The sequence below is a fragment of the Centrocercus urophasianus genome, unplaced genomic scaffold (assembly GCF_019232065.1).
Source record: "Centrocercus urophasianus isolate 14NV4802_14NV808 unplaced genomic scaffold, USGS_Curo_1.0 seq_54, whole genome shotgun sequence".
In the NCBI taxonomy this organism is placed as follows: domain Eukaryota; kingdom Metazoa; phylum Chordata; class Aves; order Galliformes; family Phasianidae; genus Centrocercus; species Centrocercus urophasianus.
This window is the reverse complement of record NW_024885133.1, coordinates 283,648-311,287: the sequence shown is the minus strand read 5'-3', so window position 1 is coordinate 311,287 and position 27,640 is coordinate 283,648. Positions and strand designations below refer to the sequence as shown.

At 51.2% G+C, this 27,640-nt stretch overlaps 3 protein-coding genes across 3 annotated transcripts; 1 reads left to right on the top strand and 2 right to left on the bottom strand.

Moving 5' to 3' along the window:
• Positions 1 to 1,015: 1,015 nt before the first annotated feature.
• CERS1 (ceramide synthase 1) lies at positions 1,016 to 11,237 on the bottom strand. Its single transcript, XM_042835653.1, has 7 exons — positions 11,016 to 11,237; positions 4,587 to 4,746; positions 3,877 to 4,057; positions 3,350 to 3,511; positions 2,273 to 2,420; positions 1,575 to 1,723; positions 1,016 to 1,103 (listed from the first exon to the last, which is right to left on the bottom strand). Exons 1-7 carry the CDS (start codon positions 11,235 to 11,237, stop codon positions 1,061 to 1,063), a joined length of 1,065 nt encoding a protein of 354 aa, XP_042691587.1. The 3' UTR covers positions 1,016 to 1,060.
• A 2,098-nt stretch (positions 11,238 to 13,335) lies between these two features.
• On the bottom strand, positions 13,336 to 18,083 carry COPE (COPI coat complex subunit epsilon). The gene is made up of 10 exons (XM_042835679.1): positions 17,920 to 18,083; positions 17,618 to 17,680; positions 17,393 to 17,493; positions 17,062 to 17,214; positions 16,553 to 16,606; positions 16,181 to 16,262; positions 15,032 to 15,187; positions 14,716 to 14,784; positions 14,199 to 14,273; positions 13,336 to 13,698 (listed from the first exon to the last, which is right to left on the bottom strand). The coding sequence occupies exons 1-10, from the start codon at positions 18,043 to 18,045 to the stop codon at positions 13,651 to 13,653; spliced, it is 927 nt and encodes a 308-aa protein (XP_042691613.1). The 5' UTR covers positions 18,046 to 18,083; the 3' UTR covers positions 13,336 to 13,650.
• Positions 18,084 to 18,255: 172 nt separating this feature from the next.
• On the top strand, positions 18,256 to 23,434 carry DDX49 (DEAD-box helicase 49). Its single transcript, XM_042835731.1, has 13 exons — positions 18,256 to 18,388; positions 18,471 to 18,594; positions 18,672 to 18,757; positions 18,951 to 19,072; positions 19,180 to 19,367; positions 19,504 to 19,644; positions 20,213 to 20,288; positions 20,408 to 20,484; positions 20,976 to 21,073; positions 21,427 to 21,501; positions 22,044 to 22,132; positions 22,525 to 22,596; positions 22,892 to 23,434. Exons 1-13 carry the CDS (start codon positions 18,274 to 18,276, stop codon positions 23,066 to 23,068), a joined length of 1,440 nt encoding a protein of 479 aa, XP_042691665.1. The 5' UTR covers positions 18,256 to 18,273; the 3' UTR covers positions 23,069 to 23,434.
• The last annotated feature ends 4,206 nt before the right edge of the window (positions 23,435 to 27,640 follow it).

Genomic DNA, 27,640 nt, shown 5'->3' with positions numbered 1-27,640 from the left:
ATCCTGCCACAGCTTGGCAGTTTCCATCAAGCCAAAGTCACATTTTGCTTTCAGTTTCCCTGAGGCTCACGTGGCAGCAGTGAGTCAAATCAACATAAAGAGATCAAACAGTAAAAAATAAAATTAAAAAAAATAATAATTAGTCAACCTCTGATGCCTGGAGCGGATGCATCCAGTATCCTACCACTGCCTACTGATTCCGGCCGGGGGAGCTCTGTGCTGGGTCAGCCCCAGACCCCAGACCCCACCAGGCTCGGGTCAACGCTGCCTGGAAAATCAGCACAGGCAGCAGAGATTGACTGCTCTTCACTCAAGCAAGCAGACGTTGCTGGGCAAGAGTCTGCAGAAATCTCTTACATGGGCTTTTTAAGCGAACAAGATGTCCTGGCCCTCATTCTGGGCCAGAATAATGCTCTAGGGCTGCGTTTCCAGGAAGACCTGCACGAGAGAACTGTGCTGCATGCTGCAGCCTCCAGAGAAGCACAGACATCTCCGAGTTAGAGACCCCTCCAGGTCAGCAAGGCCCAGAAGTGCACTGCTTCACCTCTCTGCTGCCTGCTGGCTCCAGGAGCAGAGCTGGCTTTGGGTTCCCTATGCCTGATACTGCAGTGCCAATGGGGGAGAGGACGTTCCCCTCCCCACCTGACACTGCATCAGAGAACCCTTCAGTGCTGCTGAGGCAGAGTGGTGGGGAGGGGCCAATGCAAACAACAGGAGAAATCACAAAGAGACTGAGAATAGCTGAGGGATGGATGGAGTGAAAGAGGAAGCACCAGGGGACCTAAAGCCAGCTCCAAATCCTACCTGGACCAGCAAAGCCACTGCCTCTCAACTGAACCAGCACGTACAGGCTACAGAAAGTACACAGCATCAGGTGAAGCCTGGTCACAGGCAAGGCCTGGCAGGGGCCTGTTCCATCAGTGGCATCTCTTCCCCGGCTCCAGGCAGGGGATGAAGGGGCGTTGGGGATTAAGCTCTTCTTGTGCCTTTCATTTGCTGGGATTGAGCGTAGGGTCCTGGCTCAGTCCCCAGATCCAGCCAGGCTGCAGCAGCCACACTCTTATAACCGCTTGTCTTTCACAAGTCCGTTCTTCAGGTGCATCCTGTGAATGAGAGCACAGCAGACAATGAGCTTGGGCCTCTGCACTGACTCTCCCTCCCTTACTCTCACACATCACTGCTGATCTGCCATAACAGGCTCATGCAGGCGTTTTGAGGCTGGTCCCATCAGTCAGACCTGCTTTACAGGATCCAGTAGCTCACCTGACTTTGTGCTCCACACAAACAGCAGATGCTGTTCAGGGGGAGCAATGTCACACACAGAGCCAGTTCTGCTGGTGAGGAGGGGAAGGGAAAGGTGAGGATTCGTGGGACAAAGGTGGACAGACACACTGCAGTGCTGGGATGTGGAGACACAAAGTTCTTCCCGATCCCTGCAGCTATTTTTTACACTCTGCATCAAGACATCCTTCTCTTTTCCAGCCCAGCGGTGGATGCTTTGAATGCTGCTCCACGGCATCTTCCCTTCTCCCAACCCAGAGGTGCTGCCCATGTCCCCACCCCTGCCCACGCACCCTTCTTTCAGAGCATTGGGCAGCTGGAGCCCACTCTCTTTCTTCTTGCCCACTGTGGTTTTCTTGCTGTCCTCCACATCGTACTCGCGCACGTCATTCACCTCGTGCACCTGCCCCATCAGCACCTTGGCCACAAACAGGACGATGTACTGCAGGGGGAAAGGCACCATCAGCCACAACCCCAGGCCCAAAGCTGTTCCACCCAGCCCGCTCCATCCCATCTGCTGCATGGGGCGTTCCTCTGCTGCCTTCAGCCCCTCCAGCAGCTCCCATAGGGGTGGCCAAAGCTCCTACAAATGCCATTTTGACTGATTTCATCACCCCCAGACAATGGATGCAGCTGCCACCCGGCCCAGCCCAGCGTTCAGCCTCACCCCTCCCCCAGAACTTCAGGAGATGCCATGGCTTTTGTGCCTGTGTCCCTGTGTCACATTCCCACCTGCTCCAGTGTGAAGGAGCCCCCGGGGCAATGACAGTCTGCTACAATCCCTTCCCCTGGATCCCCGGGCTGAGACATTCTCCATTCCAGCACCAAGAAGCCCTCTGGGCGCTGCCCTCCTCCCTCCCCTCTCAAACCCCACGCTTCCCCCATGCCTGCAGCTCCCACAGCCACCCTGGAGAGGCAGGCAGCAAGCATTGCACAGCGGCAGCTGAGGCAGGAGAGGCAGCGCAGGGGTGGCTGAGCTTCCCCTACTCACCAGAAACCAGTAGATGTTCATCAGAGTGAGGACAAGGAGCAGAGCATTGAAGAAGAAATAGAAGGGGATATTAGGAACCGACTGGAGGCTGGAGTAGCAAGTGGCGTAGAGCACCTTGAGGGGAAACCAGTAGAGACGGAACCAAAACCTGCCAGAGCAGAGGGAGCAGGGTGGGATTAATGGCCCCCAGGGATTCCCAGAGCAGCTTCCTCCAGCACAGCCTCCCTTGTCAACTCCTCTTGCAGCTGGCAGTCCCAGCCCCTGGCATCTGATTTGGGTTTAAAGGCCTGGTTCTAAGACTTCACACACGCAGGTACATCAGGGAGGGTACTATTGCCACAGGCTGAGCACCAGCACCAGGCTGAGCAGTGGCTTTCTCAGAGTAGAGGCAATTCTACAGTGCAGATTTTCTCAGCTGGATGGGGGCACAGCAGAGGAGTACAGCTGAAAGGTTTTCTTAGTTCTGTGCATCCCTTGTTTATCACTCAAAACCTTCCTTGTTCTCCTTCCCCCTCATATCAATCGTTCCTGTTGCCACCTCTCCTTTTCAGAGAAGCCTGCAGAGAGGGAGGAAGGAGACAAAGGGATGCACCAGGAGTGACAACCTGTGAGTAATTTATCTCTGCTCTTCATCTTTCTCTCCTGCCTTTCCCCAGGAGGAGCAGCAGGGCTGGGATCTGAGGCCCACATCCCATTTGTTTCTTCTTCAAAAAATAAAAATAAAAGAGAAGAAGAAGAAGAAGAAAAAAAACAACCCACAAAAATTGTTTATTAATGCTAAAACCAAATGAGTGGGAAAATGGGAACAGCTCCTCCTCCCCTGGGGTCATTTGTCATGCTGCAAGCAAAATTTCACAGGCACTTCTGTGGTGACAGACGGCAAAGTGACTACAGAAGGATTCCAAGCCCAGCATGGGGTCAGGCTCTGCAGGAACCTCTTCCCAAATAGTTTATAGAAACAACTCGTTCCCATGCACACACACCCAGCAGGCTGTACCCCGGGGCACCAGGGTGACTGCAAAAGCTGGCAAGGATAGCTGGAAGTGGGATCAGGGCTGGGTAGGCAGACAAACTCACCAGCTGACACTGAAGGTGAGGCAGCCAATGTTGGAGATGATGTCGTTGAGCCGATGGTAGACACCCCCCCGGTGCTTGAAGTAGACATTGAGCTTAGTGAATTCCAGCTGCACGTCATTAATATCATGCAGGAAGAGCACGAGGATGCCCACGTTGTGGTACCTACAGGAAAGGGAAACAGGGAGGGAGGGAGATGTGGACCACCGGGTCTGCGTCAGCACACAGCACACATCGCCCCCCGCACCATAAGCAGCTGGGCTCTGTGAACAGCACAGAATGAGGCCTGGGAAGGCACAGCGTGGCAGCAGGCTGCAGGGCAGGTCTGCACTATGCAACGGTTTGTGAGCACTGGGATTGCTGTGGGAGTGCAGGGTTAGAGGTGGGAAGAATCTGCGCCGGCCCTGGGTGAGTCCCCCAGTACACAGGAGATGCATGGGAGCACAGAAAAGCCACAGCCTTTGCTGCACGCTGCCCAAGGCTGGCACAGGTACAGCACAGGGGGACAGCACGACAGCCAAGGCCCTCACCTGAAAGCGTAGGAGAAGGCTATAAGGGTCAGAGCAACCACGTGGTGGAGCAGCATGACAACGGAGTCCTTGCGCCACGTGTCCATGTAGGCAGTGGCATAGATGGAGTGCCCATAGAAGCTGCACTGCAACAGGTAGGCGATAGCGATGTCCGTGGGCACATCCATGCCCTTCTTCCAGTCTAAAATGGGAGAAAGACACCCAGGGTGAACCCAGAGCCCTCATCAACATCACAGAGGAGCGCAAACAGCCAGGAGCCAACAGCAACAGAGCTGCCCTGGGCGCCTGTCAGCACTTTGCTGTGCTCAACTTCCACTCAGGACTTCCCAGATGAAAACGAGGTGAATTCTGGAAGAGGACCCAGGCATCCTGGCTCCCAGACTCCTCCTCTGGCATCAGACCCATTCCCACTCAGGGACGTAGGGCAGAAGCCCTGATTTACTTCCCTCCTTCTCTAACTCCTCAACCCCTCTTTGCTCCGTAGCCAAAACCCAGACCCTGCTGTCTGCAACAGCCACTAGGTGACACCCTCTCTGTAACAAAGTAATAGAGGCGGCCTGTTCTGCACTAAAATCATCACAGAAAAGTTAATGTGGAGGCTTGGTCTGAGAATTTCTCTCCCACCAACTTCAGTTCCCTCATTCAACTCAGGTTTCCTATGAACCTGAACATCCTACTGCACACCCCCTTCTCCCTGACTCTTACTGTACCATAAAAAACGGACGGTGGGTCGTAGAAGAAGGGGTAGTCAGTGAAGAACAGCAGGTAGCAGCCATAGGACCAGGATATTGTGTAGAAAAGCAGCTTCCAGGCACTCTCAGGCATCTTGGCAGCATCTTTTGGCTGCAGCTTGCACCACTCACCAAAGGGCTGTAAGGAGAAGGGAGAAGCGTCACCACAGGGCAAGGAGACCCCGAGGAGCCCAGCACAGAGCTCACAGAATCCCTAAGGGACTCCAACACCGCACTCTGCAGGCACTGCCAGAGAGGACAAAACCAAGGACGTGAGTCTCATTATTTTGGCTTTCTTTACAGCTTGAGCTACGAGGCCTGAGAAAGAGCCTAAAGTGGGGAAAAACACAAAGTTGGAGATTCATCCACTCTGCCTTGGCCACATTGGAAAGCTGCAAAAGCAGAGCCTTGCAGAGAAGGAGGAAATCTACAGCACGCATCCCAGGGTCTGGGCATCACTCCATCACCCTGGCTCCAGGAGCAGGGCTGACCACAGCTTGCTTTTGCAGAACAGAATCAATACAACTGTAATAAAATCAAGTCCCATCTGCATAAGGAAATCCAGAAGAGGAAGCTCTAACAATACCACCCTATGCATTTGGACTTTGCAGTGCTGCCAGGTCTCAGAAAAGAACCTTTCAAGGGAGGAAGTGATGGTTCTGCTGAGTCCTGAACACAGCTGCTGCTGCTTTCCAAGCAGCGGGGCACAGCATCCTCCTGCACAGCCAGCACCGGAGGGAGCAACTCTGCATGTAATGTGTGTGTAAGAGCTGCTCCTCCTGCTCCCTCACCCCAGGCTCACCCATAGCTGGGCTTGTTTTTCACTCCTGTGGTTTGCAGCACCCTTCCTGCTGGTCAGGACTCAGAGACAGGAGACAAAGCCTCCCCAAATATGACCAAAGTGATGAAGGAGGGGACGAGCAGCTCAGTGGATCACTCATTCTATTAAGAATGAAACTTTCTCACTTCAAGTTCCCCACGATGCTGAGGATGATGAGTAGTGCACCTGATTTTTGATACTCACACTTCGCAACAGCAAGAGAGCGAGGGGCCGGGGGCTGCTCAGAAATCACAATGAAAGCAAAGCTCCAGCATTAAACAGCTCAGCTCCCCTGGAAATGAAGGATAGCATGAGCTGCTCCGGCTCAGATCATGAGTGCTCCGCAGGATGAGCGAGCGCCCTCAGCTCAGCCATGGCTCTCAGCGCTGATGTTTTCCCTCAGTGGCAGCTGAGCAACACCAGACACCATCTCTGCTTCTAATCATGAGACCGACAGGGCCCTACCAGTCCCAGCAGCCTCCACCCGGCTGCAGCAGAGCATCACTCAGCGTCCAGCAGGAATTGCCTCTCCTGAAACAGATAACACACCCCGAGGCCCCGGGTGGGGGAGCTCCACTGGGAGAGATAAGCCAGAGATGAAAACAAAACGCTTGCAAAGTAACCATACCCTGCCCCAGGTCAGCACTTTCTGCAGCCCGCGCCTGGCTCCTTGATGCTCAAAGGCTATATTAAGGCTCCAGCTGTCCCCAGGCAGAGGCCCGCCTGGCTTTTAGCCCCTCTCTGTGTCAGGCTTTCAAAGGACTCCACTCTCGGTCTAAAAGTGCTTTGTTCTGAGCTTAGAGCAGCGATGGGAAATTCCGACCTGGAAGCAGCAGCCCCAAATGCTCTGCCAAGCTGCCCACAGCCCCTGCAGCCAAAGAGGGGCAGCGCCGGCCTCCCCGTGCATCCTGCATTCACAGCGTGGCTGAGAACACACTGCTGCCAAAGCTTCTTCCAACAGGAGCCACGGCAGGAAAAAGAGAAGGAAGCTTGAAGGGTGAATGAATAATGCAGAGACAGAAAGTCCCGAGCCCAGAAAGCATGAATTATTTGTATCTCCATAAAGTGGAGCAGAGAAGCAGCTCAGCTGCGGGGGCAGCTCAACACTTTGCCAAGGCAGACCTTTGCCACTCCTGTGCTCTTCATTAGGGACTGGATTTAGGACATAGGGCTCAACCCCACGACCCCGTTGCAGCAGTGCTGTCAGTCACCAGCCAAGTCACTCAGCTGCATCTCTGCACCTCAGTTCCCCACCTGAAAAGGGTGAGGGCAACTACATTTCTATTCCAGGCAGGCAGAGCTGACAACAAGGGCTATCACTCATAGCACATCCTGCTGGACCAGCCGTTTCTGGAGGCTTGGGCCCTTGGCAGAGGTTGTAACAGTGCAGCAAACCTGGCAAACCTGTCCTCAGGGCAGGAGACGTGTGAGGTAGGAGATGCGCAAGGCAGGAGATGCCCTCCTGCTACCCAGCTGTCGTCCCCATGGCAACAGCATGGAGATGCCTGTTGCTAAGGGCAACGGGTGCTGCTGCTGGAGCAGTGGATCTGGCTCCGGCTGAAAGAGCCCAAAGCTCTTGGCAAGTGATGTAATGGGGCTGCTCTTAAAGGACGACCGGCTCTTCCTACCTCCTCCACGATACTCCCACACAAACCTTCACAAGAACCTTCTGATTCACTTGTAAAATTAATGGGAAACAGGGTGGGAGGGCTGCGCCAGCTCCCCCGCACTGCCTGGCACAACCTGGGGACTGGGAAAGAGCACAGCAGCGGTTGAGAGCACTGTGAGAGCAGCTTGGAGCTGGAGGGAAAGAAAAACCAAATGGAAACTGCTGCTGCCCACAGCTCCAGAGAAGTGTCAAAAAATACATACTCAGAGAAAAAACCAAACACACTCACACCCCTCCTGCAGCCTGGGGCACTGGAGAAAAGCAGAGCATCCCCTCAAATCTGCGGGCAGCTACAGCAGCAGGGCAGGAGTCCTCCCAGCAACCTGGCAGGTTTGCAGCGACAGGTTATGAATCACAGCTTGTTACAGCCTCTCAGCACCTCGGTTTCTCAGCAAAGGCACAGGGAAGCTGGGCTCTGGACAACACTTCCCAGATAAATGTGATGAAACGCACTGTGACAATTGCAGCAAGCCAAAAGACATTATTTCTTCCTCGGTTCCTCTGCAAGCAGTCAAATTTCCCCCACGGAGAGAAAAGCAATAGCAGACACTCTCTGGAGACCCAACACAGCTGCCAACAGGGTGCTGCGGGGGCTGAATAACCTTCTCATGCCTGAGTGCTGACACAGCAGCACGGGGAGGGCAGCCTCCGCTCGGAGACCTGCGGCTTCGCTCCCAGAGTGAAGAAAAGGCCCATTGTTGTGGTTCCCCCCTCGAGCTGCCACAGTTTGTGCTTCAAATGCTGAGCAGAGCGCAGTGGGATGAGCCGGGGAGGTGGGTGAGGAAGAGCCAGCAGCAAGGGCTGCTCTGGGCGGTGGGTTTGGGGACAGCAATCGTTCCCTTCAATTCACATGCCCTGTTCTGGGGTTTGGAAAAAAACCAAGCCTTGACAATACTGTAAAATGGAGAGAAGTTACATAAATCACTGAGAGGGAGAATAGGGAGCATTGCTTTCCAGCTTCCACATCAGTGCTGAGACGATACGGTAGCACTCCTCTAGAAACTCTGTTTTCAGAGCCATTTTCCAATGTGCAAAATACTTCTCCTTGCAGAAGACACTGCAACGTCCTACAAATTATGCCACCAAGGCAGCAAGCTGACTAGTGGGCCTAAAACAGAAAACATTCACCCACTGCAGAGAAAAGGCAGCAGGGGGGACCTGACAGCCATCAGATTCAGAGGCAGAACTGGAGCTTTCATTCAGAACAGAATGCACTTGGCTGTCAGCTGCCCTGCGGATGCTCAGCTCACACAGGGATGCTCAGGTTGCTGCTCTTTAACCCAACTCTCAGAGTGCCTGCAGCCACTCCACACACCAGCCGTCGGGGACTCTCCCTGTCTGCTAATCCACATTTGCTCAGCTACTTGGGATCTTTCCTACACCAAAACAACTCTTTTCCATTTTCACACCAAGCAAGGATCCTGTGAAAAAGAGACGACGGGCAAAAATTATCTTTGCTTGAAGGATGATGGGAAAACCACCTCTAACACACAGACCCAGCAGTTTCAATGGGTGAGAAGCACACGCTCTCAAACCCTAACCAACCCCCTCCCATCACACACACACAGACTCCACTGCTTCTTCAATCCGACGGTCAGATGTTTCGTGACAAAGGTTAAATGCTGCTGTGGTGAGAAACAAAACCGCTGCCCTGCTGCTCCCACTGAGAAAAGTGGGGCAATGCAAATAGCACAGGAAGAGCTGCAAGGCTTTAAGGCACTCGTCTCACAGAGGAGCGGCCAGAGCAAAGTGAGATGCACGGCGTGGTTCAGGCTTCAAGGTCTCACGGTAAGAGTCACTTCCTCTGCAGACACAGAGTTACAATTCAAGCTGCAAGATCTATTATTTATAAGCAGCACGCAGGAAAGTAGCATTCTCCGGACACAGAGTGCATTCATTTTCATAACTGTATTTCAGTTCTTGCAGGGAACGTGAAGGCATTCAAAAGGAGGAAGGATGCTCTGAGTCTGCACTGGGAGGCAGTCCTGAACGTGGGACAAGTTTCCTCCCAGTGTTAAGCAAGAGGGTTTTACTTTCTCACTGACTTTTCTCCAAGTGAGGAAGCTTCTTGCTGGATGCCCCGCTGCCCACGCAGGAGGCACGCAATACAAACCTGTCTCATAAAACCTGCCAAAGGCTGGTGAGGACAGCCACAGTCCCCAGCTTTTCCCATACTAAGTCCAGCAGAACAAATAGAGAAATGCTTCAAGTTCTTCAATTGGAAGTAAATGCACACACAGTTGTCTCTCACTGCTGCCACCCCTCCACCTCTCCGCTGGGAGGAAACTGATGCTATCTCACACCCGCTCACCCCTGCAGCAAACGCAGGCGTAGCCACAAGAACTGGCTCTGATGAACCCTCCTTGCTCCTCTGCAATTGCAAACATGACCCACTTCTCCCTGGGAACAATACCTCAGCATTGGTGCACACTGCCAAGTGTCCTCCGAGGGCACGCAGAGGACTGCACAGCTCCAAGAGCTTTTTTCACACTCTGATTACTGCTCGCTCTGTAAAGCTGGGCCTTTTACGAGGAGAAACTGGAGCACGAAGGGAACACACCCCGTTTGTTACAGCAGACCTATCATCACCTCCAGCCCAGAGCTCCCAGGCACTGGGTGCATCCCAGCAGCAGCCCCAGGCAGACGGGGCTGCAGGGAATGAGGGGAAACAGCCCTGCACAAAAAGCCAGCCCATTATCACTGACACCTTGCCTAACCATCAGCTTCCAATGGCTCCAGAGGCCTTGGACTGGAACTTTGCACAAGGTCAGGCTCCAGCTCCACTGGATAAGCAAAAGCAACTCTGAAAAGCAAAAGCAGAGCTGCTTTGGAGGCCTCAGCAACGTAAGTCCTGATGGCCTAATTGCAGGATGCAAGGTAGCTCTCTGCAATCTCTGAAACAGTTTCTGAAGGAAATGATTTCCCCAGGGCACGCGGCCTGGCCCACGCAGGCACAAGGAGCCCTGCGCTCCCATCACTGCTCCAGGCTGTGCTGCTGTGCTCCCGGGAGATGAGAAAACAGCTGAGAGCTGAGGACTCCCACCTGACCCAACACGCAACGCCTGCGTTAGTTCCGCTGTTGCAATCCTCTCAAGGCTGCAGGAATGGCACTGCAGAGCACACAGCACCTCTCCGGGAAGGCAGAGAAGAAGAAATTGCTACTGCTGGGACAGCATCAGAAAGGAAGCAGTAGGGCTCAATTCATTATGGATGCTTTCCACAGCAAAAAATAAAGAACAAAATAAAATTAAACGGGACTGTTCTTCATTCTCAGGGAAGTCCTGTTCATTCTGCTCCTCACAAAGCACCGCACTAACGGGGATGATGGTCAGCAAACCCACCCGGGGGCTGAGCAAGCTGCATGCAAGCACCCTGCATCCCCAGCTCTGAAGGTCAGCCCAGCACTGCAGCACGCAGCCAACCCCACCGCCGCGCCAGGGAAGGAAAGCGGGGAAGGACATTTTTCACACAAACCGCAGCTGATGCTGAGAAACGTGGCCTGATCCTTTGAGCACCTGCAAGAAATAATCCCCGGCCCCCTACCCGACCCCGTTACATAGCGTAGATAGAGCTCTCCCGTGCAACGGGACCCCCGGCCCTCCGGCGACGCTCTGCCCTGCAGGATGCTGCCCGGGGCGGGACCGCAATGCCCCCTCACGGCACGCGGCCCCGGGGGACGGATTCTTCCCACACAAACCACCCGAGCTCCCTAGAAGAACAGCACGCTTCTCTGCGCGACAAGCTCGGGATGGAGCCCTGCGGGGCGAGGAGCGGCCGCTCTGCGCAAGGAGGATTCGACCGCAGCGGGAGAGGCGCTCAGCCGCGCAACCCGCGGGGTTTAACCTCAGGGCAGGGCGTCGGAACGAGCCGCAGCCCGGGAAAGGAGGACCGGAGCCCTCCCGCATCCCGCGGTACTGACCCGAAAGACGCGGCGGGCGGCGGCGCGGCGCAGCACGGTCCAACCCAGCGCGCACAGCCCGCACAGCAGCACTTCTCCCCAGCGCAGGTGCGCGTTCTCGGCCCACGTCCTCCTCGACAGCTCCCAGCCGCAGTCCGCGCAGCCCCGCGCGGCCGCCGCCAGGCTGCCGTATCCGCGCCGCAGCAGCTGCCCGTAGCCGGGCATGGGCTCGGAGCCCCGCATGGCGCTCAGCGTCGCTCGCCCATCGCCCCGCCGTGCCCGGCGGCACCGCGCAGGCTCCGCGCAGAGCGGGTCGGCCCGGCCCCCCCCCGGCCCCCGCCGTTACCGGGCCCTGGAGCCGCCCACGGGAGGAGCCTCCGCGCTCCGGCCGGTGCCTGCTAATGAGCGGCGGCTCATCGGGGGCCTGGCAGCGGGCCGAATGAAGCTACGCTGGAATTTCTAACGCGGAAAGCGACGCGATCGCTCTCTCCAACGATGGGCCCCGACAGCGGGCACGGCGAGACCCTCCGGCAAAAACACCGGGATTTCAGATGGCACCTCGTGACGGGGCGGCGGGAGCAGCTGTGCCCTGCGGGATGCCGTCAGCAGCCCGGCGACGCCACCCTGCAGAGCCCTCCGCGTTCGACATCCTCACGTCCACTCATTATTATTCTGTAAACGATTCTCCGCGCTTCCCTCTGTTCCACCGGTCTCGCAAAAGCCTCGCACAGCAGGAATTTGTCCTCTTTCTCCTCTCCTCGTTCGTTCCCACCACCCCGTCACGGTTACAACAGGTGCCGAAGTTCGGCCACAGATCAAAAGGCTGTGGGGTAAGGAGATGCACCTGGAGAAATGCAAACCCTGCCTCGGGGCCAGCCCTTATGCCAGCCCTTACCGAGCACCTCCTCCCGAGTTGGGCAGCCTGCGTTCCAGCACACACTGCTGTTCATACAGCAGAAATCTCATCAACAAGGAGCTCACAATTAACAGCAGTCAAATCGATCGCCATCCACAGCTCAAACGTTTGCTCTGCAAGGTTTAAGACGAAGGTTCTCCTGAAATGCTGGCACAAATTCTCTCCTTGCTGAGGCAGCGCAGGAACCTCAGAGCAATGCATTGGAGCAGCACAGCTGTGCTGTGCATCAGCCACAGAGCAGCAATTGGTGCCCAATGCACCTCAATGACAACCTCAAGTGCAGCAGTAAGGCTCCCTGTTAGCAGAGACAGACAGATGATCACTCATAAAGAGAAAACCCATCTGTGGAATTGTAAGTTGAAGAAATAGGAGTTTTAAGCCATCTGAAAGTCCCACCGCCGTCTCATTCTGCCTTCAAGTTCTTTGCAACTTCTCTAATTGGTCCCAGGCAGCAAAGAGAAAACACAAACTCATTCCTCTCACAGGTCTGAACAACACGTTCCCCTATTCTCACACTGACAGGTTTGGCTCCTTCTCCGCCACTTGCTTTTATTGTTTACATTTTTAAGTCAATTTATCATGGCCCATCAAGTGGGCAATGGCTGCCCTGAGCACACAAGCCCCTTTCACATCTCGCTCAGACAGCTCCACAAAGGAAACATTCATTCAAGACTGGACCACGAAAAACCCCTCACTGAAAAGAGCTGCTTGCTAAACAAGCCAAGGCAAGAGACAATGAGCTCTTTCAGAGCAATGGCTGCGAGGTGGGCACAAAGGAAACGCCAGTCAGACCGTTTGCAGCGTAGCATAAACCCCCTCTTCTCCCTCTCCCGAAAACGTTTTCCAAAAGATAATTCAGAAGATAAATCAAACATTGCAGCTCAGGAGGCCCCGCTGAGGGTTCCGGACGGACATCTGCTCCTCGTATCTCGACACAAAAGGCAGCTGAAATGCTGACAGGAGTCCAAGGCATAAAACCACACAGTGCTCTGTTCCTCATGTCCATTACGTGTCAGGTGCACCAACCACCACGTTCTCAGGAAAGGCTGGGGACAAACACTTCCCCAGTACTGCAGGATGCACTTTGTTAAAGAAAAACCTAATGCTTTCCTGGCTGCAGGACACGAGACGTTGCATTTATCAACTTAAGATCAGGGCTGAGCCTGTTACGATTGGATTATTTCTATTCTGGGGAAGCTTTCCCTCTCACCAGCAGTAACCCCTACAGCTGTGCATCCTTCTTCTGGAGGATGTTAACCTAAAAGGAGCCACCACCAAACCGAAAGAACAGCCGTAACTTGGGATTCACCCTGCACTGAAATCTGAGACTTGAAGTCAGCCTTCAGGCTCTCCCCATAGGGATTCATTCCACCCTCAGCACAACAGGGCTCAGTCCCACAACGGAATTACTTGAGTCTCAGGGTGTAAATTAAGGGGCACACAGAGCCAGAAAAGGCTTTATTAGGAATGTTTAAGGTACAGTGTTGCAAACTTGATTCGCGCTGTGTTTTAAACAGAGTTGAAAACCCCAGAAGCCAGAAGAGGCTTTTTGGCTCCCAGGTTAGAGCAGCTACACATTATATACAAACTCAGCAACGGTTTCCTGGATTGCAGACCCTGCCACGCTGAGTTAAGCCAGACCCACTTGCAAAGGGCATTTTTCCATGTTACCAGAAGGGTTCTGAGGAACCAACCCTGCTTTCCAGGTACCACAGAGCAGATCTGCTGCCCCGTTCCTCCTCAGGCGCTGGGGGCATACTGCATGGCGAGTCGCTCAAAGTCATTCTCCTTCAAATCAGAAACAAAACGAACACATTTCAAACCCTGCAGCAATTCACCAAGGCAAAATGAACTCTAAAAAGCAAACTGCCTGGGTCTGCTCTCAATCATTTCCATTTGTTTCTTTCTCCTTTCTCCATTAGCTCCCTCTGCCCGTCCCCTGAATTCTTTCTCATCCAGAAGATTTCCCCCATTTAAGCACAGCGTCCCACGCTAACAAACAAGTTTGTAATCTTGGTCAGATGGACCTCAAAGCATTTCTTTCCAGATGTACCCCACATTCAGTTACGTTTGGTTCATATACTTGGCACAAATACACTCAACCTGGACGTTGGGTATTTCCCAACATCTCACAAGGGCCAGAAAATTTGCTGGCAGTGGTGAGATGCTGAAGAAATGGATCTGCCTGTTTAGAACTGTAGTCATGCTCACAGCAAGCCTTCCCCCCGCCCCATCTTGCTGGTGTAAGTCATTACAAACTCAGTTTCATGTTGGAAAATAACCAGTACCTTTGCCTGATACTCCTTTATGAACGGATGATTCTTATGTGCATCCTTCAGCTGTGACAAGTAACGGTTTGTAACCTGATGGGAGGAAAAAGGGAAATTTAAATACTGGAAGAACACGAAGAAAAGCCAGAAAGTTTAAAACAATACTTCTATGACTTTGTTCTCAATGAGCAAAGAGCTGAGTTCTTCAGCACTTTGAAAATTAGCAGCCCTATTTGAAAGCAGTAAGACCTTCCATAGCAGATTCAACAAACAGAGAAAACCAAGCTCAGAACTTGGAGATTTCTTTCTCCACCCAGGCTCTCCTCTAAGCACAAACCACTGCCTACAACAGCTGCATTCCCAGACTTTATTGAATACTGAATTTCCCCCATGCCCCAGAACTCCACAACTATTTTGTTTTGTTAACTCTAATCCCGATGAGAACACAGGGTTGCTGAAGTTCTCACCCACAGCAGGAGCACAAAGCCTGTCCCCAGGCTGAGCTGCTTCTCGAGTACCATAAAATAAGCCTCACCTCTGGTGGTTTGCCCAGGTGCTGTGACAGGACAACGAAGTTGATCAAGGTCTCAGGATGGCTGCTGTCCTGGAAACAAAAAGTCACTTCTTGGTGACTTACCCCTACCACGGCCAAGGGTAACAACTGGCAGCGAACTGACAAGCCCACAGCTCACTTTACTGAACAGGCAAAGTAGAAGAAAAGGCAGTTATTAACAGCAAACCACTCTGAGGAACATTTTCACAAAGCACAGTGGTGAAGCTCCTTGCTGTTCTATCTGCTGTGTGTAAGAGATATTCAGATTCAGGCTAATCTGCCTGAAACCAGCAGGTACCTTGTCCAGTGCCTCCTGCAGCGCTCCCTCTGCGTCATCCCACTTGCCCTGAGCCATGTAGCAGGCTGCCTGCCCGTTAAGCAGGAGCAGAGTGGAGGAGCATTTGTCTGCCATCTCTTGGAAGATGTAATAGGCATCTTGCAACTTCTCACCGCCCTGCAAAAGGACACAGGCATGCAGTTTCACTGTGCATTGTCAAGAAGGCTGTGTGTTCTTTCTGTGGTTGAAGAAAGGGGCCACGAAGTTCATGTGAAGGGTTATAAAATGAAATGAGCTGCCGTCATTCACGTGATCTCCTCTCACATGGGAGATCACTGTAAGACTACAGATGAAAGAAACACAAAAGCATTCAATACTAAGAAGCACTTAAATGATCAAAAGATCAAGGTTCTCATTCAAAGAGAAAAAAAAACATTTCAAAAGAACCACTTCAGAGCACTGATTTCACGTCTGGAAGAACATCATAACGTAATAAAAGATCATGAAATGAGATTTCATAATTAAACCCAGGTACAGGCACCTGGCTTTTCAAAATGTCCCAGCTTCAGAGAGCTTCTAGATGCAGCAGCTTGCACTGACCAGAGGGTGAGAGTTTCCCTAGGGAAAAATGGGATCTGAAAGAAAACTCAGCCTCATGCTTTTGTAGGGGCACAGAGATGTACAAGAATTTAATAACAAGACAAAATGAACACTAAAACACTCTTAATAGCACTGTGACAGGTTACTGCATGCATACCTCGGAATTTACTGAATTTCAGGAGACTGTTTGGTTTCAAACACCTGACATCCAGGCTACCAGCCGTATGTTGTTGGCTGACTGTTTGAAACTCTTGATTACAATACAGTTTCTTGCCAACCAGTTGCAGGCACCAAAAGGTTTAATGAGATTTGGTAACTGGGCAAAAGGCCGATTTCTATCTCTGCAGAGACAGATTTCCTTGAATGGGAGGGCAGATTAAGAGCATTTTATTACACTGAGTTTAGGTAGCACTGTCCTGTTACACGTGGGATTTGCTTTGAAACAACAACAACAGAAAAAAAAACCTGCATGCTTTTCTGAAAGCATGATGTGAAAACAGGGATCACAAAGAAGGCACAGAGTCTTGTCTGAGTGCTGTTTCTCAGATGCTGTAGACCAGGGATACTCACTATAGCCAGGTTCACCCAGGCAGTAGCCAGCTGAGTGAGGGTCGCATCTTCATCTTGCTCCTGCATCTTCTTAAGCTCCTTGCTGCAGATGCAAAAGTGGGAGTTGCATAAAAGGAACACAACTGTCTCACAGTTCCCTAAGACACAAACAGAAAGCTGTAGTTTTCTTTGTCAAGCTCTTTCACCTCCATAGCAAAACAGCCAGATCAAACTGCTCACGAGGCATAATTACCTCCTCATGTTTTACCAAGACAAGCTGTGAAAGAGCTCCCTGTTTTACTTCTGTAAGGGAAGGAAGAAACCCAGGCCCAGAGATTCAAAGCACTTTATGCTCACTATTCAGAAACAACAGACACAGACAAACTTACTCACCGAGCCAGATCAAGTCTGTCAAGCTTTAGAAGAATCTGGATCATCATCGCCATGCTGCAACAAAAGCAAATCAACTCTAGTGATGGCATGTTTTATCATTGCTTGTGCTTTGTTAGGAGCCTGCTGTGTAACAGGGATGCACTACCGTGCCAGGGCCAAGGCACGAGGCAGCCAACAAAGCTGGCAGTGCTCACAGCAGGGCTCAGAGCAGGGCAGCATGCTTCCAGTTGCTCTCCTGCTGTACAGCCATAGTACTCACTTCAGCAATTCTGAATACACACAGATCAATGAACCAGATTCTTAAGTTTCACAAGGGAGCAATAGATTCGATATCGTAGGCTGTGCACCGTATCACTCACAACTTCAAAGGCAAACCTCTAAACAGTCTCTCAATGGTTTCAAGGCTCGTCTGAGACAAGCCAAACCTTGGACATTTCTATTACCACTCTCCCTAGGTAAGAGACTTTGCTAACACACTCCTCAGAGATGCCAGATCAAGTTACACTTACCATTCCAAACTCTCCCCTTGATGTAGAGTACGTAGAGCTGCATCAGGATTTTTGTCATGGAAATAGATCGAAGCAGCCATCAGCAAGAAAGTGGTATTGGCCACATCAACACTTTTTGCCATTTTTTTGTCCAAATCAGCAACAATCGCATCTCTGTAACAGCGTGGGTGAGAATACAGAGATGTTTAAAATACCTTGCCATCAGAAAATCTACCTTTCTGTGGCAAAACTGCAGCCACACGTAATAAAAACCACACTTCTACAAACTCCCCACATAGAAACATGTTCCCTGTCAGACAAAGTTTGATTTCCAGCTTATTATCAGGTTTACCTTTGACTCTCATTTGAAAGATATTCTGCAAACATCCGCACTGCTTGGAGCTCAGGACTGGCATTGGCTTTAATTTCATCCAGTACCACACCATATTTTCTCTATTAAAGAAAGAAAACCTAGAATTATCACCCAGTTGTGTAACTGCGCTCAGATTCACAGCCTGCCCAACTGCAGCCCCGCAGTCAGATTATTCTGCTGCAAACCCAGCCTCTGCAGACTCACCTGGGCAATGTAGGCTCTGAACAAGAAAACGTCCCTCTCCGCTTCCTTCTCAGGGCTGGACGGCTGAAAAGAGGACAAGAAACAAGAACTCAACACCCGTCCATCAAAACCCAACAGGAGGCAGCCAGGACACACACGAAATCTCCCTTTCGAAAACAGCCCGAGCCGTGAGGGGCGAGGCCGAAGGGCGCTCGGGGAGTCCGCGCCGCCAGCACCCGGTGCGGCTGAGAGGGGGCAGCCCAACAGAGAGGCACCAACCCCGGGCCGAGGCACATCCTGGGCCCCCTCCGAGCCGCCCCTACCTTGATCCTCTGCGCCTCGTTGATGGCGGCCTGGTAAGCCCCGATATAGAAGCTGTTCTTCACGTCAAAAAGCTCATCCGCCTCGCCGCCCTGCCCGGCGGGACCCGCGCCCGCCCCGGCCGCCATTTCCCCGTTCCAGACACGTCTCCGGAAGCGGCTGAGCCCCGAGGGCTGCCGGGAGCCGCCGTCTCCATGGAGATATCAGCCGCAGCCAATAGCCACGCGAGGAGGATGTGATGTCACCACGGCGCCGGAAGCAGCTGCCGGACAAGGCGGGCTGGACGGGGCCAGCAGGAGGCAGCCAATGAGAGCGCGAAAGCGGCCGGAAGTCACTGGGGTTGAGTGAGCAGCGGCATGGCTGCGTTCCGGGAGCTGGGATTGGCTCCGTGGCTGGTGGAGCAGGCGCGGCAGATGGGGCTGAGCCGGCCTACGCCCGTGCAGGCCTCCTGCATCCCGCCAATATTGCAGGGTGAGTGCGGTCCCTTGGTCCCCCGCCGTTCCGCGTCGTTCCCGTCGTTCGCGTTCTTCACCCTAACCCCGCTCCCACTTAGGCCGTGACTGCCTCGGCTGCGCCAAGACGGGTAGTGGGAAGACGGCAGCTTTCGTGCTGCCGGTGTTGCAGGTGCTCTCCGAAGATCCCTATGGCATTTTCTGCCTGGTGCTAACGCCCACCAGGTACGGAGCAGCCCCGGAGTCCCCTGCCTGACGTCCGGTGTCCCCACTTCCCCCGCTTAGCCCTATCCTCCTTGCAGGGAGCTGGCCTACCAGATCGCCGAGCAGTTCCGTGTGCTGGGGAAGCCGCTGGGCCTGAAGGACTGCGTGGTGGTGGGCGGCCTGGGTGAGTGGCACTGAGACACCAACATGGGCAGGCTGGGGATGAGCAGAATGGCCAGCGTGCTTCTCCGTGCTGCTGTGTCCACGGTGTTCCTCTTTGAGGCTGGTGGAAGTCAGAGCGATGTTTTCCAGCCACACACACTGTATGCTTATAGGGTTCAATCTCCTGTAACACGGCTGCGTGTTTCTCACTGCAGACATGGTGGCACAGGCCCTGGAGCTCTCCCGCAAACCCCACGTTGTCATCGCGACGCCTGGCAGGCTGGCAGATCATCTTCGCAGTTCCAACACTTTCAGCCTTAAAAAGCTCAAATTCTTGGTAGGGCAGATTTTTCACTCTTTTAAAATATCCTTCCCCGCTTTTTAAGGCTTTTGGTTTTGTAAGAACACTTGCAGATGATCTCATCTATTTGTGGCTGTGTCGAGGTGTTGGATGAAGCTGACCGGTTGTTGGAGCAGGGCTGTGCTGACTTCACGGCAGACCTGGAGGTGATTCTGGAGGCTGTTCCAGCACGCAGGCAGACGCTGCTGTTCAGCGCCACGCTGACCGATACGCTGAATGAGCTGAAGAGCCTGGCCATGAACAGACCTTTCTTCTGGGAGGCTGCATCCGAGTACGTGCGTCTCTGCTCTGCCACACATGGGATCCTGCTTTTTCTCTGTTCTCTCCTTACTCTCTTACATCTCTTGCGTTCCATTTTCTCTTGCCAGAGCTGTGGATTTTAGTGCTTTATTGTCCCTTCCCAACAGGGTGCGGACAGTAGATGAACTGGACCAGCGTTACTTGCTTGTACCCGAAGCAGTTAAGGATGCATACCTTGTCCATTTAATCCAGACCTTCCAGGATGAGCATGAAGACTGGTCTATTATTATTTTTACCAAAACCTGCAAGTAAGTGGAATTTTTCCTAGTGATGGCTTTTACTGTAGAGGTGCTTTTGTGATTCTAATTCAGATTCCAAATTCCTACTGTACTGCTCTTAAGCTGTGCTGATGTTTGCTTTCTCAATCTGTACTGCAATTTGGTAGAAGAGCACCTTTTTTTGAGCAGCCTGGGACTGCAGGGCCACTCAGAAATGTAGCACGCTGGAAGGTCAAGCTACTTTTACTTCCCTGCAGCCACCTTTCCTTTTGCTGATGGATGCTGGAAAATGGTGGGGAAGAGTCTGCTGTCCTGTGCTATTCTTTCCTTCAGGTTGCTCACATTGCTGGGGACTGAGACGTGGTGCTGGTGACGTTCCCCTGGGTGCAAGTGGGAATCCAGTCACCCTCTCAGGGTTGAGCGAGTGAGGTGTGGGTGTCCCATTCCCTGCTCTGTCACGGTGCTTCAGTAACTAAGCACACTGTGGTAGCTGTACTGTGAGGGCTTCCAGAGGAATCCCAGCTCTGTCTTGATCGGTCAGCTTTCTGTTTGCCTGGTGTATTTTGATTTTTTAAATTGTGTTTTTTTTCCTTTCAAGGGAATGTCAAATCCTGAATATGATGCTTAGAAAGTTCAGTTTTCCTTCTGTAGCTCTGCATTCCATGATGAAACAGGTGAGTGATGGGACAAGTGTGGGAGGTGGGTGCTTCTAGCTGGATCCCTGAGCCAAACAGCTCTCTGGGTCAGCTGCTGTGGGTCACAACATCCCTGATCCAGGATTCTCCTTTTCCAGCGGCAACGATTTGCAGCTTTAGCAAAGTTCAAATCCAGCATCTTTAAGATTCTTATTGCTACAGATGTTGCTGCCAGGTAAGAGGAAACTGCAGTCTCTGTTGCAAAGGCCTTGACCCTGCTTTTAAAGCATCAGAATTACTGTAGAGATTAGGGTGAGTTTAACAGGAGAGCTTTAAACTCTGCCCGTGGAGGTAGGACAGGATTGTTCATTTACCATTACAGAATATGTCTAAGCTGTGTTTTGGAGCCTGTTTTAGGCAATGTAGTTATGATCCTGTCTTGTTGTACTGCCTCAGGTGTGCATATTCTTGCAGGAGAGTAATTTCTACAGAGCTTAGTTTGTTCTCTTGGTCCAGGAGAGAATATCAGGTGACATGTATGGTAGGTCCTCCCATTCTGTGATTGTTGGAGAGTTGCATGATATGAGAATTTGTCCTAGAATAGCTGCAGCTTATTAATAAACACTCTGTTTATGAGAATATTAGGCTCTTGGACAAAGCAAAGATCAAGAACTTAGATTTTATATTTAAGTTTATCAGCTTCTGTTCTCTCTCCCTGCATTGCAGAGGCTTGGACATTCCTACTGTACAAGTTGTCATCAACCACAACACTCCAGGCCTGCCAAAAATCTACATTCACCGGGTTGGCCGGACAGCCCGTGCAGGTGAGTGGGGCAAACTGCACCCCTTGCAGCAGTGCTGCACTTGGCTAAAACTGGGACCTCAGTGCCCCAAATGAGTGTGAGAAACCTTCACAGCAGCTGCAGTACAGTCTTCTCAGTCAATGCCAAGTCTGCTCAGATTGCTGGCTCAGCATCGTGCCTTCAGATTGCAAGGATAGCTGATCTTGTGTCTGATCTGCACCAATACTTGACTGCTTTCTCAGAGCAAATAAAGAGCATCCTGTCACCACAATGTGCTAGGTTGACTCATGGAGATGGATGGAATTTGGCATGGTTTAGGCCTCCTTTCCCTCTGCTTGTCAGGATTCGTGTGTCACTGCGTTTTCATCATGCAGGTCGGAACGGGATCTCCATTACAATGGTGACACAGTATGACATCCATCTTGTGCACGCTATCGAGGAGGAGATCAGTAAGTGGGGAACATTAATACTGCTAAGGTGTAGAATTGTTTTTGTGTCTGTGGTACTTGCAGCCTGGATTTTATCTACCAGGATGTGTGGTTCAGAACAGCAGCATAAAAATGGTTTCTCTTTCCCATGCAGCCAAAGATCAGAAAGGAATAGGAGTTGTTGAACCTCCATCAGTTTTGTTCTTGCTGTTTCTAGTGGAGGAGAAACTGTCTGTCAAACATATTTTGTAGCTTTTTTATTAAAGCAGACAGCTTTTTTTCTTACTTCCTCGCTGCTGTCTATGCTGAGGTGAATCAAAAGAGCACAGACTTCATCCTTTGTTAAAGGAAATAGGCCCAATAAAGGCAACATATTTTACTACAGGAATTGCAGAAGGGAGGATGTAATCCTTTGCTGTGGGCCTGCAGAAGTGACAGTGATCATAACTTATGACAACAAGTCTACTCGTAGTCAGTGGAACTATGTAGGTTACTTATTAGTTGAGAACCTGCCTCTGGATTTCATAACCAGCCATGTGTGTAAATGTCTCATCCTAATTTAGAACTGAAGCTGCAGGAGTTTTCTGTGGAAGAGAAACTGGTGCTTGACATCCTTAACCATGTGAATGTTACAAGGAGGGAGTGTGAAATAGTAAGTGTGCAAACATGAAGCTCCTTTGTTCAGAGGACAGGAAATCTTAGGCAGCCAAGAGATTTGCTGGTGACTAATACCAGGTTGTGTATATGCAGTTTTCTTTTAAGCACATAATCCCGAGTTTTTGTTCCTTCTTCTAGTGGAAGCACTTCAATATTTGCCATAGTGGGGGTTTTGTTTCAGTTAGCTTCCCTAAGTTCTATTACTGCACACTTGGAGCAGTTAGTGCTGCTGAGTGCTGGGGCTGGAGGCTGGTAGCCGGGGGAAGGACTGCAAGCTACCAAATGTGCCACGCTGCTGAGATTCTGCTGAGTGAAGCAGGACTGCTTTTCTCTGTGTCAACTCAGTGCTTGGATACTGATTGCTCTGCTGTATTTTTTCTTTGACAGGAACTGGAGTACATGGATTTTGACGAGAAGAAGGAAATAAATAAGCGGAAACAAATGATCCTTGAAGGAAAGGTGAGAGTTGCTGCTACGTAAACAGTTTTGATCGGTAGCTGGTATAATGCTCGTGACATGGAAAAGAAATGACAGTTCCTGCCTCACTGCTGTGATGCATCTGCCTCTCCCCTCCTCTTTGGGGTGGTGAAGTTTACCTTAAAGGACAACTGGTATTGAAAAATGTGTTGGAACAGTGTCTGACTTCAGCAACCGTCTCAGCCGTGGGTTTGAAAGCAGAGTGGGCATCTAGCAAAGGCAAGGAACTGCACTGTCCTGTGCATATCACTAAGTGTCCTGGCATTTGCCGTTGCAGGATCCAGATCTGGAGGAAAAAAGGAAGGCAGAGCTGGCCAAGATCAAGAAGAAAAACAATAAATTCCGTGAGAAGGTCCAGCAGACACTGCAGGAAAAAAAGCAACTGCAGGTGAAGAGGAAACTACAGAAGAAAATGGAGCGGCGGAACAAACTGCAGGCTAAGGAAGAGAAATAACATCCTTGGCCTCCCACTGATGGAGGAAGTGTGGGAGCTCTGCTGGTTGGCTCGGACTGCCCTGGTGTTGCTGCTGCTTTGGGAATAGTGGGATCCAAGAATTTTTATGTGGACACTTTGACCTGAAACCAGTGTTGGAGAGTGTGGGGAAGGTGGATGAGGGGAGAAGGGACACTGATGAACTGTCCCCATTACTTTTCCTCTCTGTGTAGTGCTGCTGGCTTGGGCCTTTCCTGACAAGCTCAGTCAATCTCCTGAAAGAAAGTCTTTTCAAGAGTATGTTTCCTTCCTCTGGTAAAGGAGAGGCCAGACCAGAATTCCTGATGATACAAAGGGAAATAAAGATCCTCTCTCTGTTCCCCTTCATTCAGTCAGTTTAATTTCTCTTTCGTGGGCTGGTGCTTGCCACTCACAGTTGTTTATATCAACAGATTCTCCCCTGAGCCAGAGTCTAAAAATAAATTGACAGGATGAGCTCAGCCTGTGTGTGTACCATAGTCCAGGTTTTTCTGAGAGGAAAATTCCTAGAACACATGGAGAGGTTGTATTGTGTGGCTGGTCCTGGGGAAACCTCGTCATAATTCTGCTTTATGTTGAAGTGGCACTCTTGCCTCTGATTGTCTGCTCCATGGGGATAGCAGAGCTGCAGCTCCCTCAGTGACCTGGGCTTCCAGGACTCCTGTTTCTGCAGATGATCAGTTCAAAGCTCTGCTCAGGTTTCACCCTTAGTGCCTTCTTTAATGTTCAGAACTTCCTCTAATTTGAGACTGAAGAACTGTAATTTCTATCCTCTGGCTTACAAAAATAATTTCTCTGGTCAGCATCCAAATAAATAGTTCTGCAACAAGCAACTGGACAGCTGACCTTCAACACGTGCAAGTATTGTTGTGGGAGCTTACAAGAGGGAAGCACTACCTTTTGTGATAAATGGTTTGGAGATAAAAATCAGTCTTACTTCAACAGGCTGGATGAGTACTGAGCTTCTTGTAGGTGTTCAATTCTTCAGTCCCTTTGTGCAATCTGAGCCCAGCTCCTTTTCTGGAAGCACACAGACCCCTAGGGTGCTTTTACCTGACTTGAATGTAGGCTGCACACAGTGAGGTCTTGCAGAGGAAATCTGGAATTTCCTTGAAGAAAACCCCCACAGCCACGCACAGCAGAGCCCCGTGGTGCATTCATTGCATGCAGGAGCACAGCATTGACTGAGACTTGAGAGGTATGCATCCACCTGTGTGCCTTGTGGCTGGTGTGGGATGAGATGGGTGTGGTACTCGAGTTAGGAGATGCCTGAACTGCATTACTGGCTTTGTCCCCTTGGGTGCCCTCCAGGAAGGAAAAAGCACTCAACAGTCTGCCTTGTATCACAGCTCACTGTCACTCCTGGCAGCTGCTGCAGTAGCAGCAGCAAATAGGTTTGTATCAGACTGATGCTTTCTGAATACTAAATGCTGCTACAGCCTCGTGCATGCTAATTTGTGGAGCAAGCCTATTAGCTGCAGATTAAAGAGACATCCTCTCTGGGACAGGCTGCTCTTGCCTTCCTGGAGAGGGTGGTGATACTGCTTTTGAGTGTCAGTTGCTCCCCTCCTCCTCTTGCAAACCCTTCTTAACCTATCTGAAGTCTCTTTGCTTCAGCCTGGTGGGGGGTTTCTCTGTTCATCTCCTTCCAGCAGAATGTGACATGTGGAGTTTGATCAAGGCTCTTGTCTTAAAGCTTTATTCAAAATTCCTTTTAATATATCTCTTGTCTTTCTTGAGCAGCCTTCTCTGTGAAGGTAAGATGTGCTGGCAGTAAGAACTCTCTGTAGCTGCCTAGATGTTCTTGCTGCAGTCAATCTTGGGAGTGGCCAAGTAGAAAAAGAGATTGCTATGTCAACTGGGATGTAGAAAGAAGCCTTAAATTCCCAGACTGTAATTTACGTCTGCCCAGGGCTAAAGGACATTGGGTGACAGCGACATTCCTGCATGTGCTATCATTACTGCCCTCCCAGGACATTTTGTTCTGAGGTTTCCAATCATCATCATAAGCCTTTGGGATCCCCCTCTTGGGAGCGGGGTCTTATATGTAATGACCTGGTTCTCTTAACAGGCTAGATTGTTTCTTGGCTGTAATTCTGCCCTCCTTTGTAGACAGATCCCCTCGCCTGTTCCCCCAAGCAGGCACTTGCTACACTTCCCTGCAAGTGCTGTGCAAGAATTGGCCGTGGAAAGGCTGTGTCTCAGCACAGCTGTGGTGTACAGCTCCCCAACTCGGGGAGGGTTTCCCTGGCTGAGTTGCTATGGAAACCCTTTTCGATTCAGCATCTCAGATTCTGCCTTCTCTCACCCAGATCACGTTTGGCTGCTGAACGTGGCAGTGGGGTGTGGGCCGTGCCAGGTGTGTGCAGTGGGACAGTCCTGCTCCTGTGCCATCCTGCCTTCCCCTCCTGTCTTGCCCAGGTGTAAAAAGCACGTACACCTCCAGCTCCTACTTTGTTCTGACAGTTCTGTGCAGCCTATGTGCTGATGGGTCCATAGCCAACAATGGCTGTTTTGTGAGTGGTTTAGGAAGTATTTCTCTGCTCCTGGAATATCTGCCTCCCTTGGGGAGGATGTATGTGAGGAGTGCTTCCCAGAAGTTTTGCAGGGAGATGGGAAATGCCATCTCCTTTAAACAGCAAGGCAGGGATCCTCCCAAAGTCAGATGCACAGTATTTGGTAGATGCTCCACAATGGCAGTTTTGCCAAACAAGGAAATGTGGATGTGGAGACAGGTGTAGGGATGCAGCAGTCACCTTCAGGAGCTGGCATTTCTTTCACATACAGATACTGCATTGAGCAGGAAAGCTCTGGACTTCTGTGGCAAAGGAAAGACTGTAATTAAAGAGACTTTGGGCTGAGCTTCAGATTTATCTCTGCTGAGACAGCAGAGCTGCATTGGAATTTATTTCAGCTTTGCTGCTGCTGGCTGCAGGTGCAGCCATTTCCAGCTGCCAGCCAACACACTTCCCTCTGGCCAGAAACCTGCCCTCTTTCTGATAGAAGATATATGCCACCCAGAGGCAGCATTAGCCTGATGCTGCAAGGCTCTGCCCAGCACTACTGATTCTCCTTCAGGCAGGACATGCTGCCCTTGCACTGGGCTGAATCACCTCATGCCTTTTAGGGGCTGCACTTGGTGCACCATCTCCATGAGCATTTAATGCACCTGCATTTTCACGTGGGTTCTCTGAGCTGTCCTGACCTCTCGCTGGTTCAGCGTACGCCGTCAGCTGCTGCTTTACCTTTGGATGTTCTTTGTGAACACAAGCTCAGCTGTTTTAAAAGCCTTTAAAAAAGCTGCTTAACAAGCTTTCCTACGAGAAACAGCCTTCTCCCGGGGGAGCCCTGCCAGGTTAGCCAGTAGATGGCAGCTTCTGTGCTCTGGACACGCTGCTGGCTCCGATCCTTGTTCAGAGGGAAACACAGCACAAGGCCTCTTGGCTGGGTAGCTGGATATTAAAGATTTAGTTTAAGAAAACACGGAGACAGTGAGGGAGCAGGGCTGCCCTGTGCCTGAGCCTTTGCTCGTGCAGCAGGCAGGCCCCAGCTGCCTGGCGCTGCCAGCAGGATTATCCTGGGTCAGTGCATCAAGCCTTGGCATTTTCCCTTTAGTTGCAGGGCAGGTCTGATCCTGTATCCCTGCAACACTCCATCACAGTTTTGGCACCCTTTCCATTCTAGGGCTCTTCTGCTAGACAGACCTTTGCAGTTTCTTCACTGAAATTCCAAACCCTCCCTTACTACCTACTGAGGGTAAGCACAGATTCCTGTTGTAGGACACTGAACTTCCCAGTGTCACTCTTGCACTCCCAGGCCCAAACATCATAAGCTGTACTGCTTTTAGACATAATAGACCACATGAGAGGTGGCATCAATGCCAACAATTTGTAGACTCAAACAGTGTTTTCATCTGCCCATAACAAGGTCAGGACTTTAGTATCTCCAACCAGTAAAGCTACAGGGAAATTACTTTTCTCACATGTGCCTTTTTCTGTCTGTTGTCTGACAGGATTTGAAACCCTGTTAGCTTGCTACTGCTGGAAACATAAGGCAGAGCCTAAGACAGCATCCTCTCTCACTTGCTGTTCTACCAGCACTTGGGAAAAATATGCCTGTAACAGCATAAAGAGAGTAGTGAGGCAGAGGGACTGCTCTGCTCATTCTGGGGCACACAGGTATTACAAAAAAAATAAATCTGCAAGGTGGGGTACTTCAGAAAGGGGTGAAAATTCACATTTGTGGCAGCCCATGCAAATCCCATAATAAATGGGATATGACCTATAAGAAAAGTGGCTCTAGGAACAGTCAGTGCTGCAGAGCCGTTCGCTCCACACCCCGGGGACAGAACTGATACCAGCCTCCCATTCCCTTCCACCCAGTAACTCCCTACAGCTGAAGTTGACAGCAGCATCTGAGGAAATTGAATTTGGTTTCTTTGATTCTCACTCCCCAGGCTTGTGCTTAGCTGGGGAGCTGAGAGGCTGTGAGCACTGAATCAGTTGTGAACTGACTGAAATGTGAAAATGTTGCTCCTTTAGATTACCTGTTGCT

Coding starts and splice junctions, on each gene's coding strand:
- CERS1 (XM_042835653.1), bottom strand. CDS start 11,237: ATGCGGGGCTCCGAGCCCATGCCCGGCTACGGGCAGCTGCTGCGGCGC. Junction 4,058..4,586: donor CCCACCGTCCGTTTTTTATG/GTACAGTAAGAG, acceptor CTCCCATTTTAG/ACTGGAAGAAGGGCATGGAT. Junction 1,104..1,574: donor CCCAATGCTCTGAAAGAAGG/GTGCGTGGGCAG, acceptor TCTCATTCACAG/GATGCACCTGAAGAACGGAC.
- COPE (XM_042835679.1), bottom strand. CDS start 18,045: ATGGCGGCCGGGGCGGGCGCGGGTCCCGCCGGGCAGGGCGGCGAGGCG. Junction 17,494..17,617: donor TCAGAGCCTACATTGCCCAG/GTGAGTCTGCAG, acceptor TTTCTTTAATAG/AGAAAATATGGTGTGGTACT. Junction 14,785..15,031: donor TGCAGGAGGCACTGGACAAG/GTACCTGCTGGT, acceptor TTTTGTTTCCAG/GACAGCAGCCATCCTGAGAC.
- DDX49 (XM_042835731.1), top strand. CDS start 18,274: ATGGCTGCGTTCCGGGAGCTGGGATTGGCTCCGTGGCTGGTGGAGCAG. Junction 18,595..18,671: donor CTGGTGCTAACGCCCACCAG/GTACGGAGCAGC, acceptor TCCTCCTTGCAG/GGAGCTGGCCTACCAGATCG. Junction 20,485..20,975: donor GCTACAGATGTTGCTGCCAG/GTAAGAGGAAAC, acceptor CCTGCATTGCAG/AGGCTTGGACATTCCTACTG.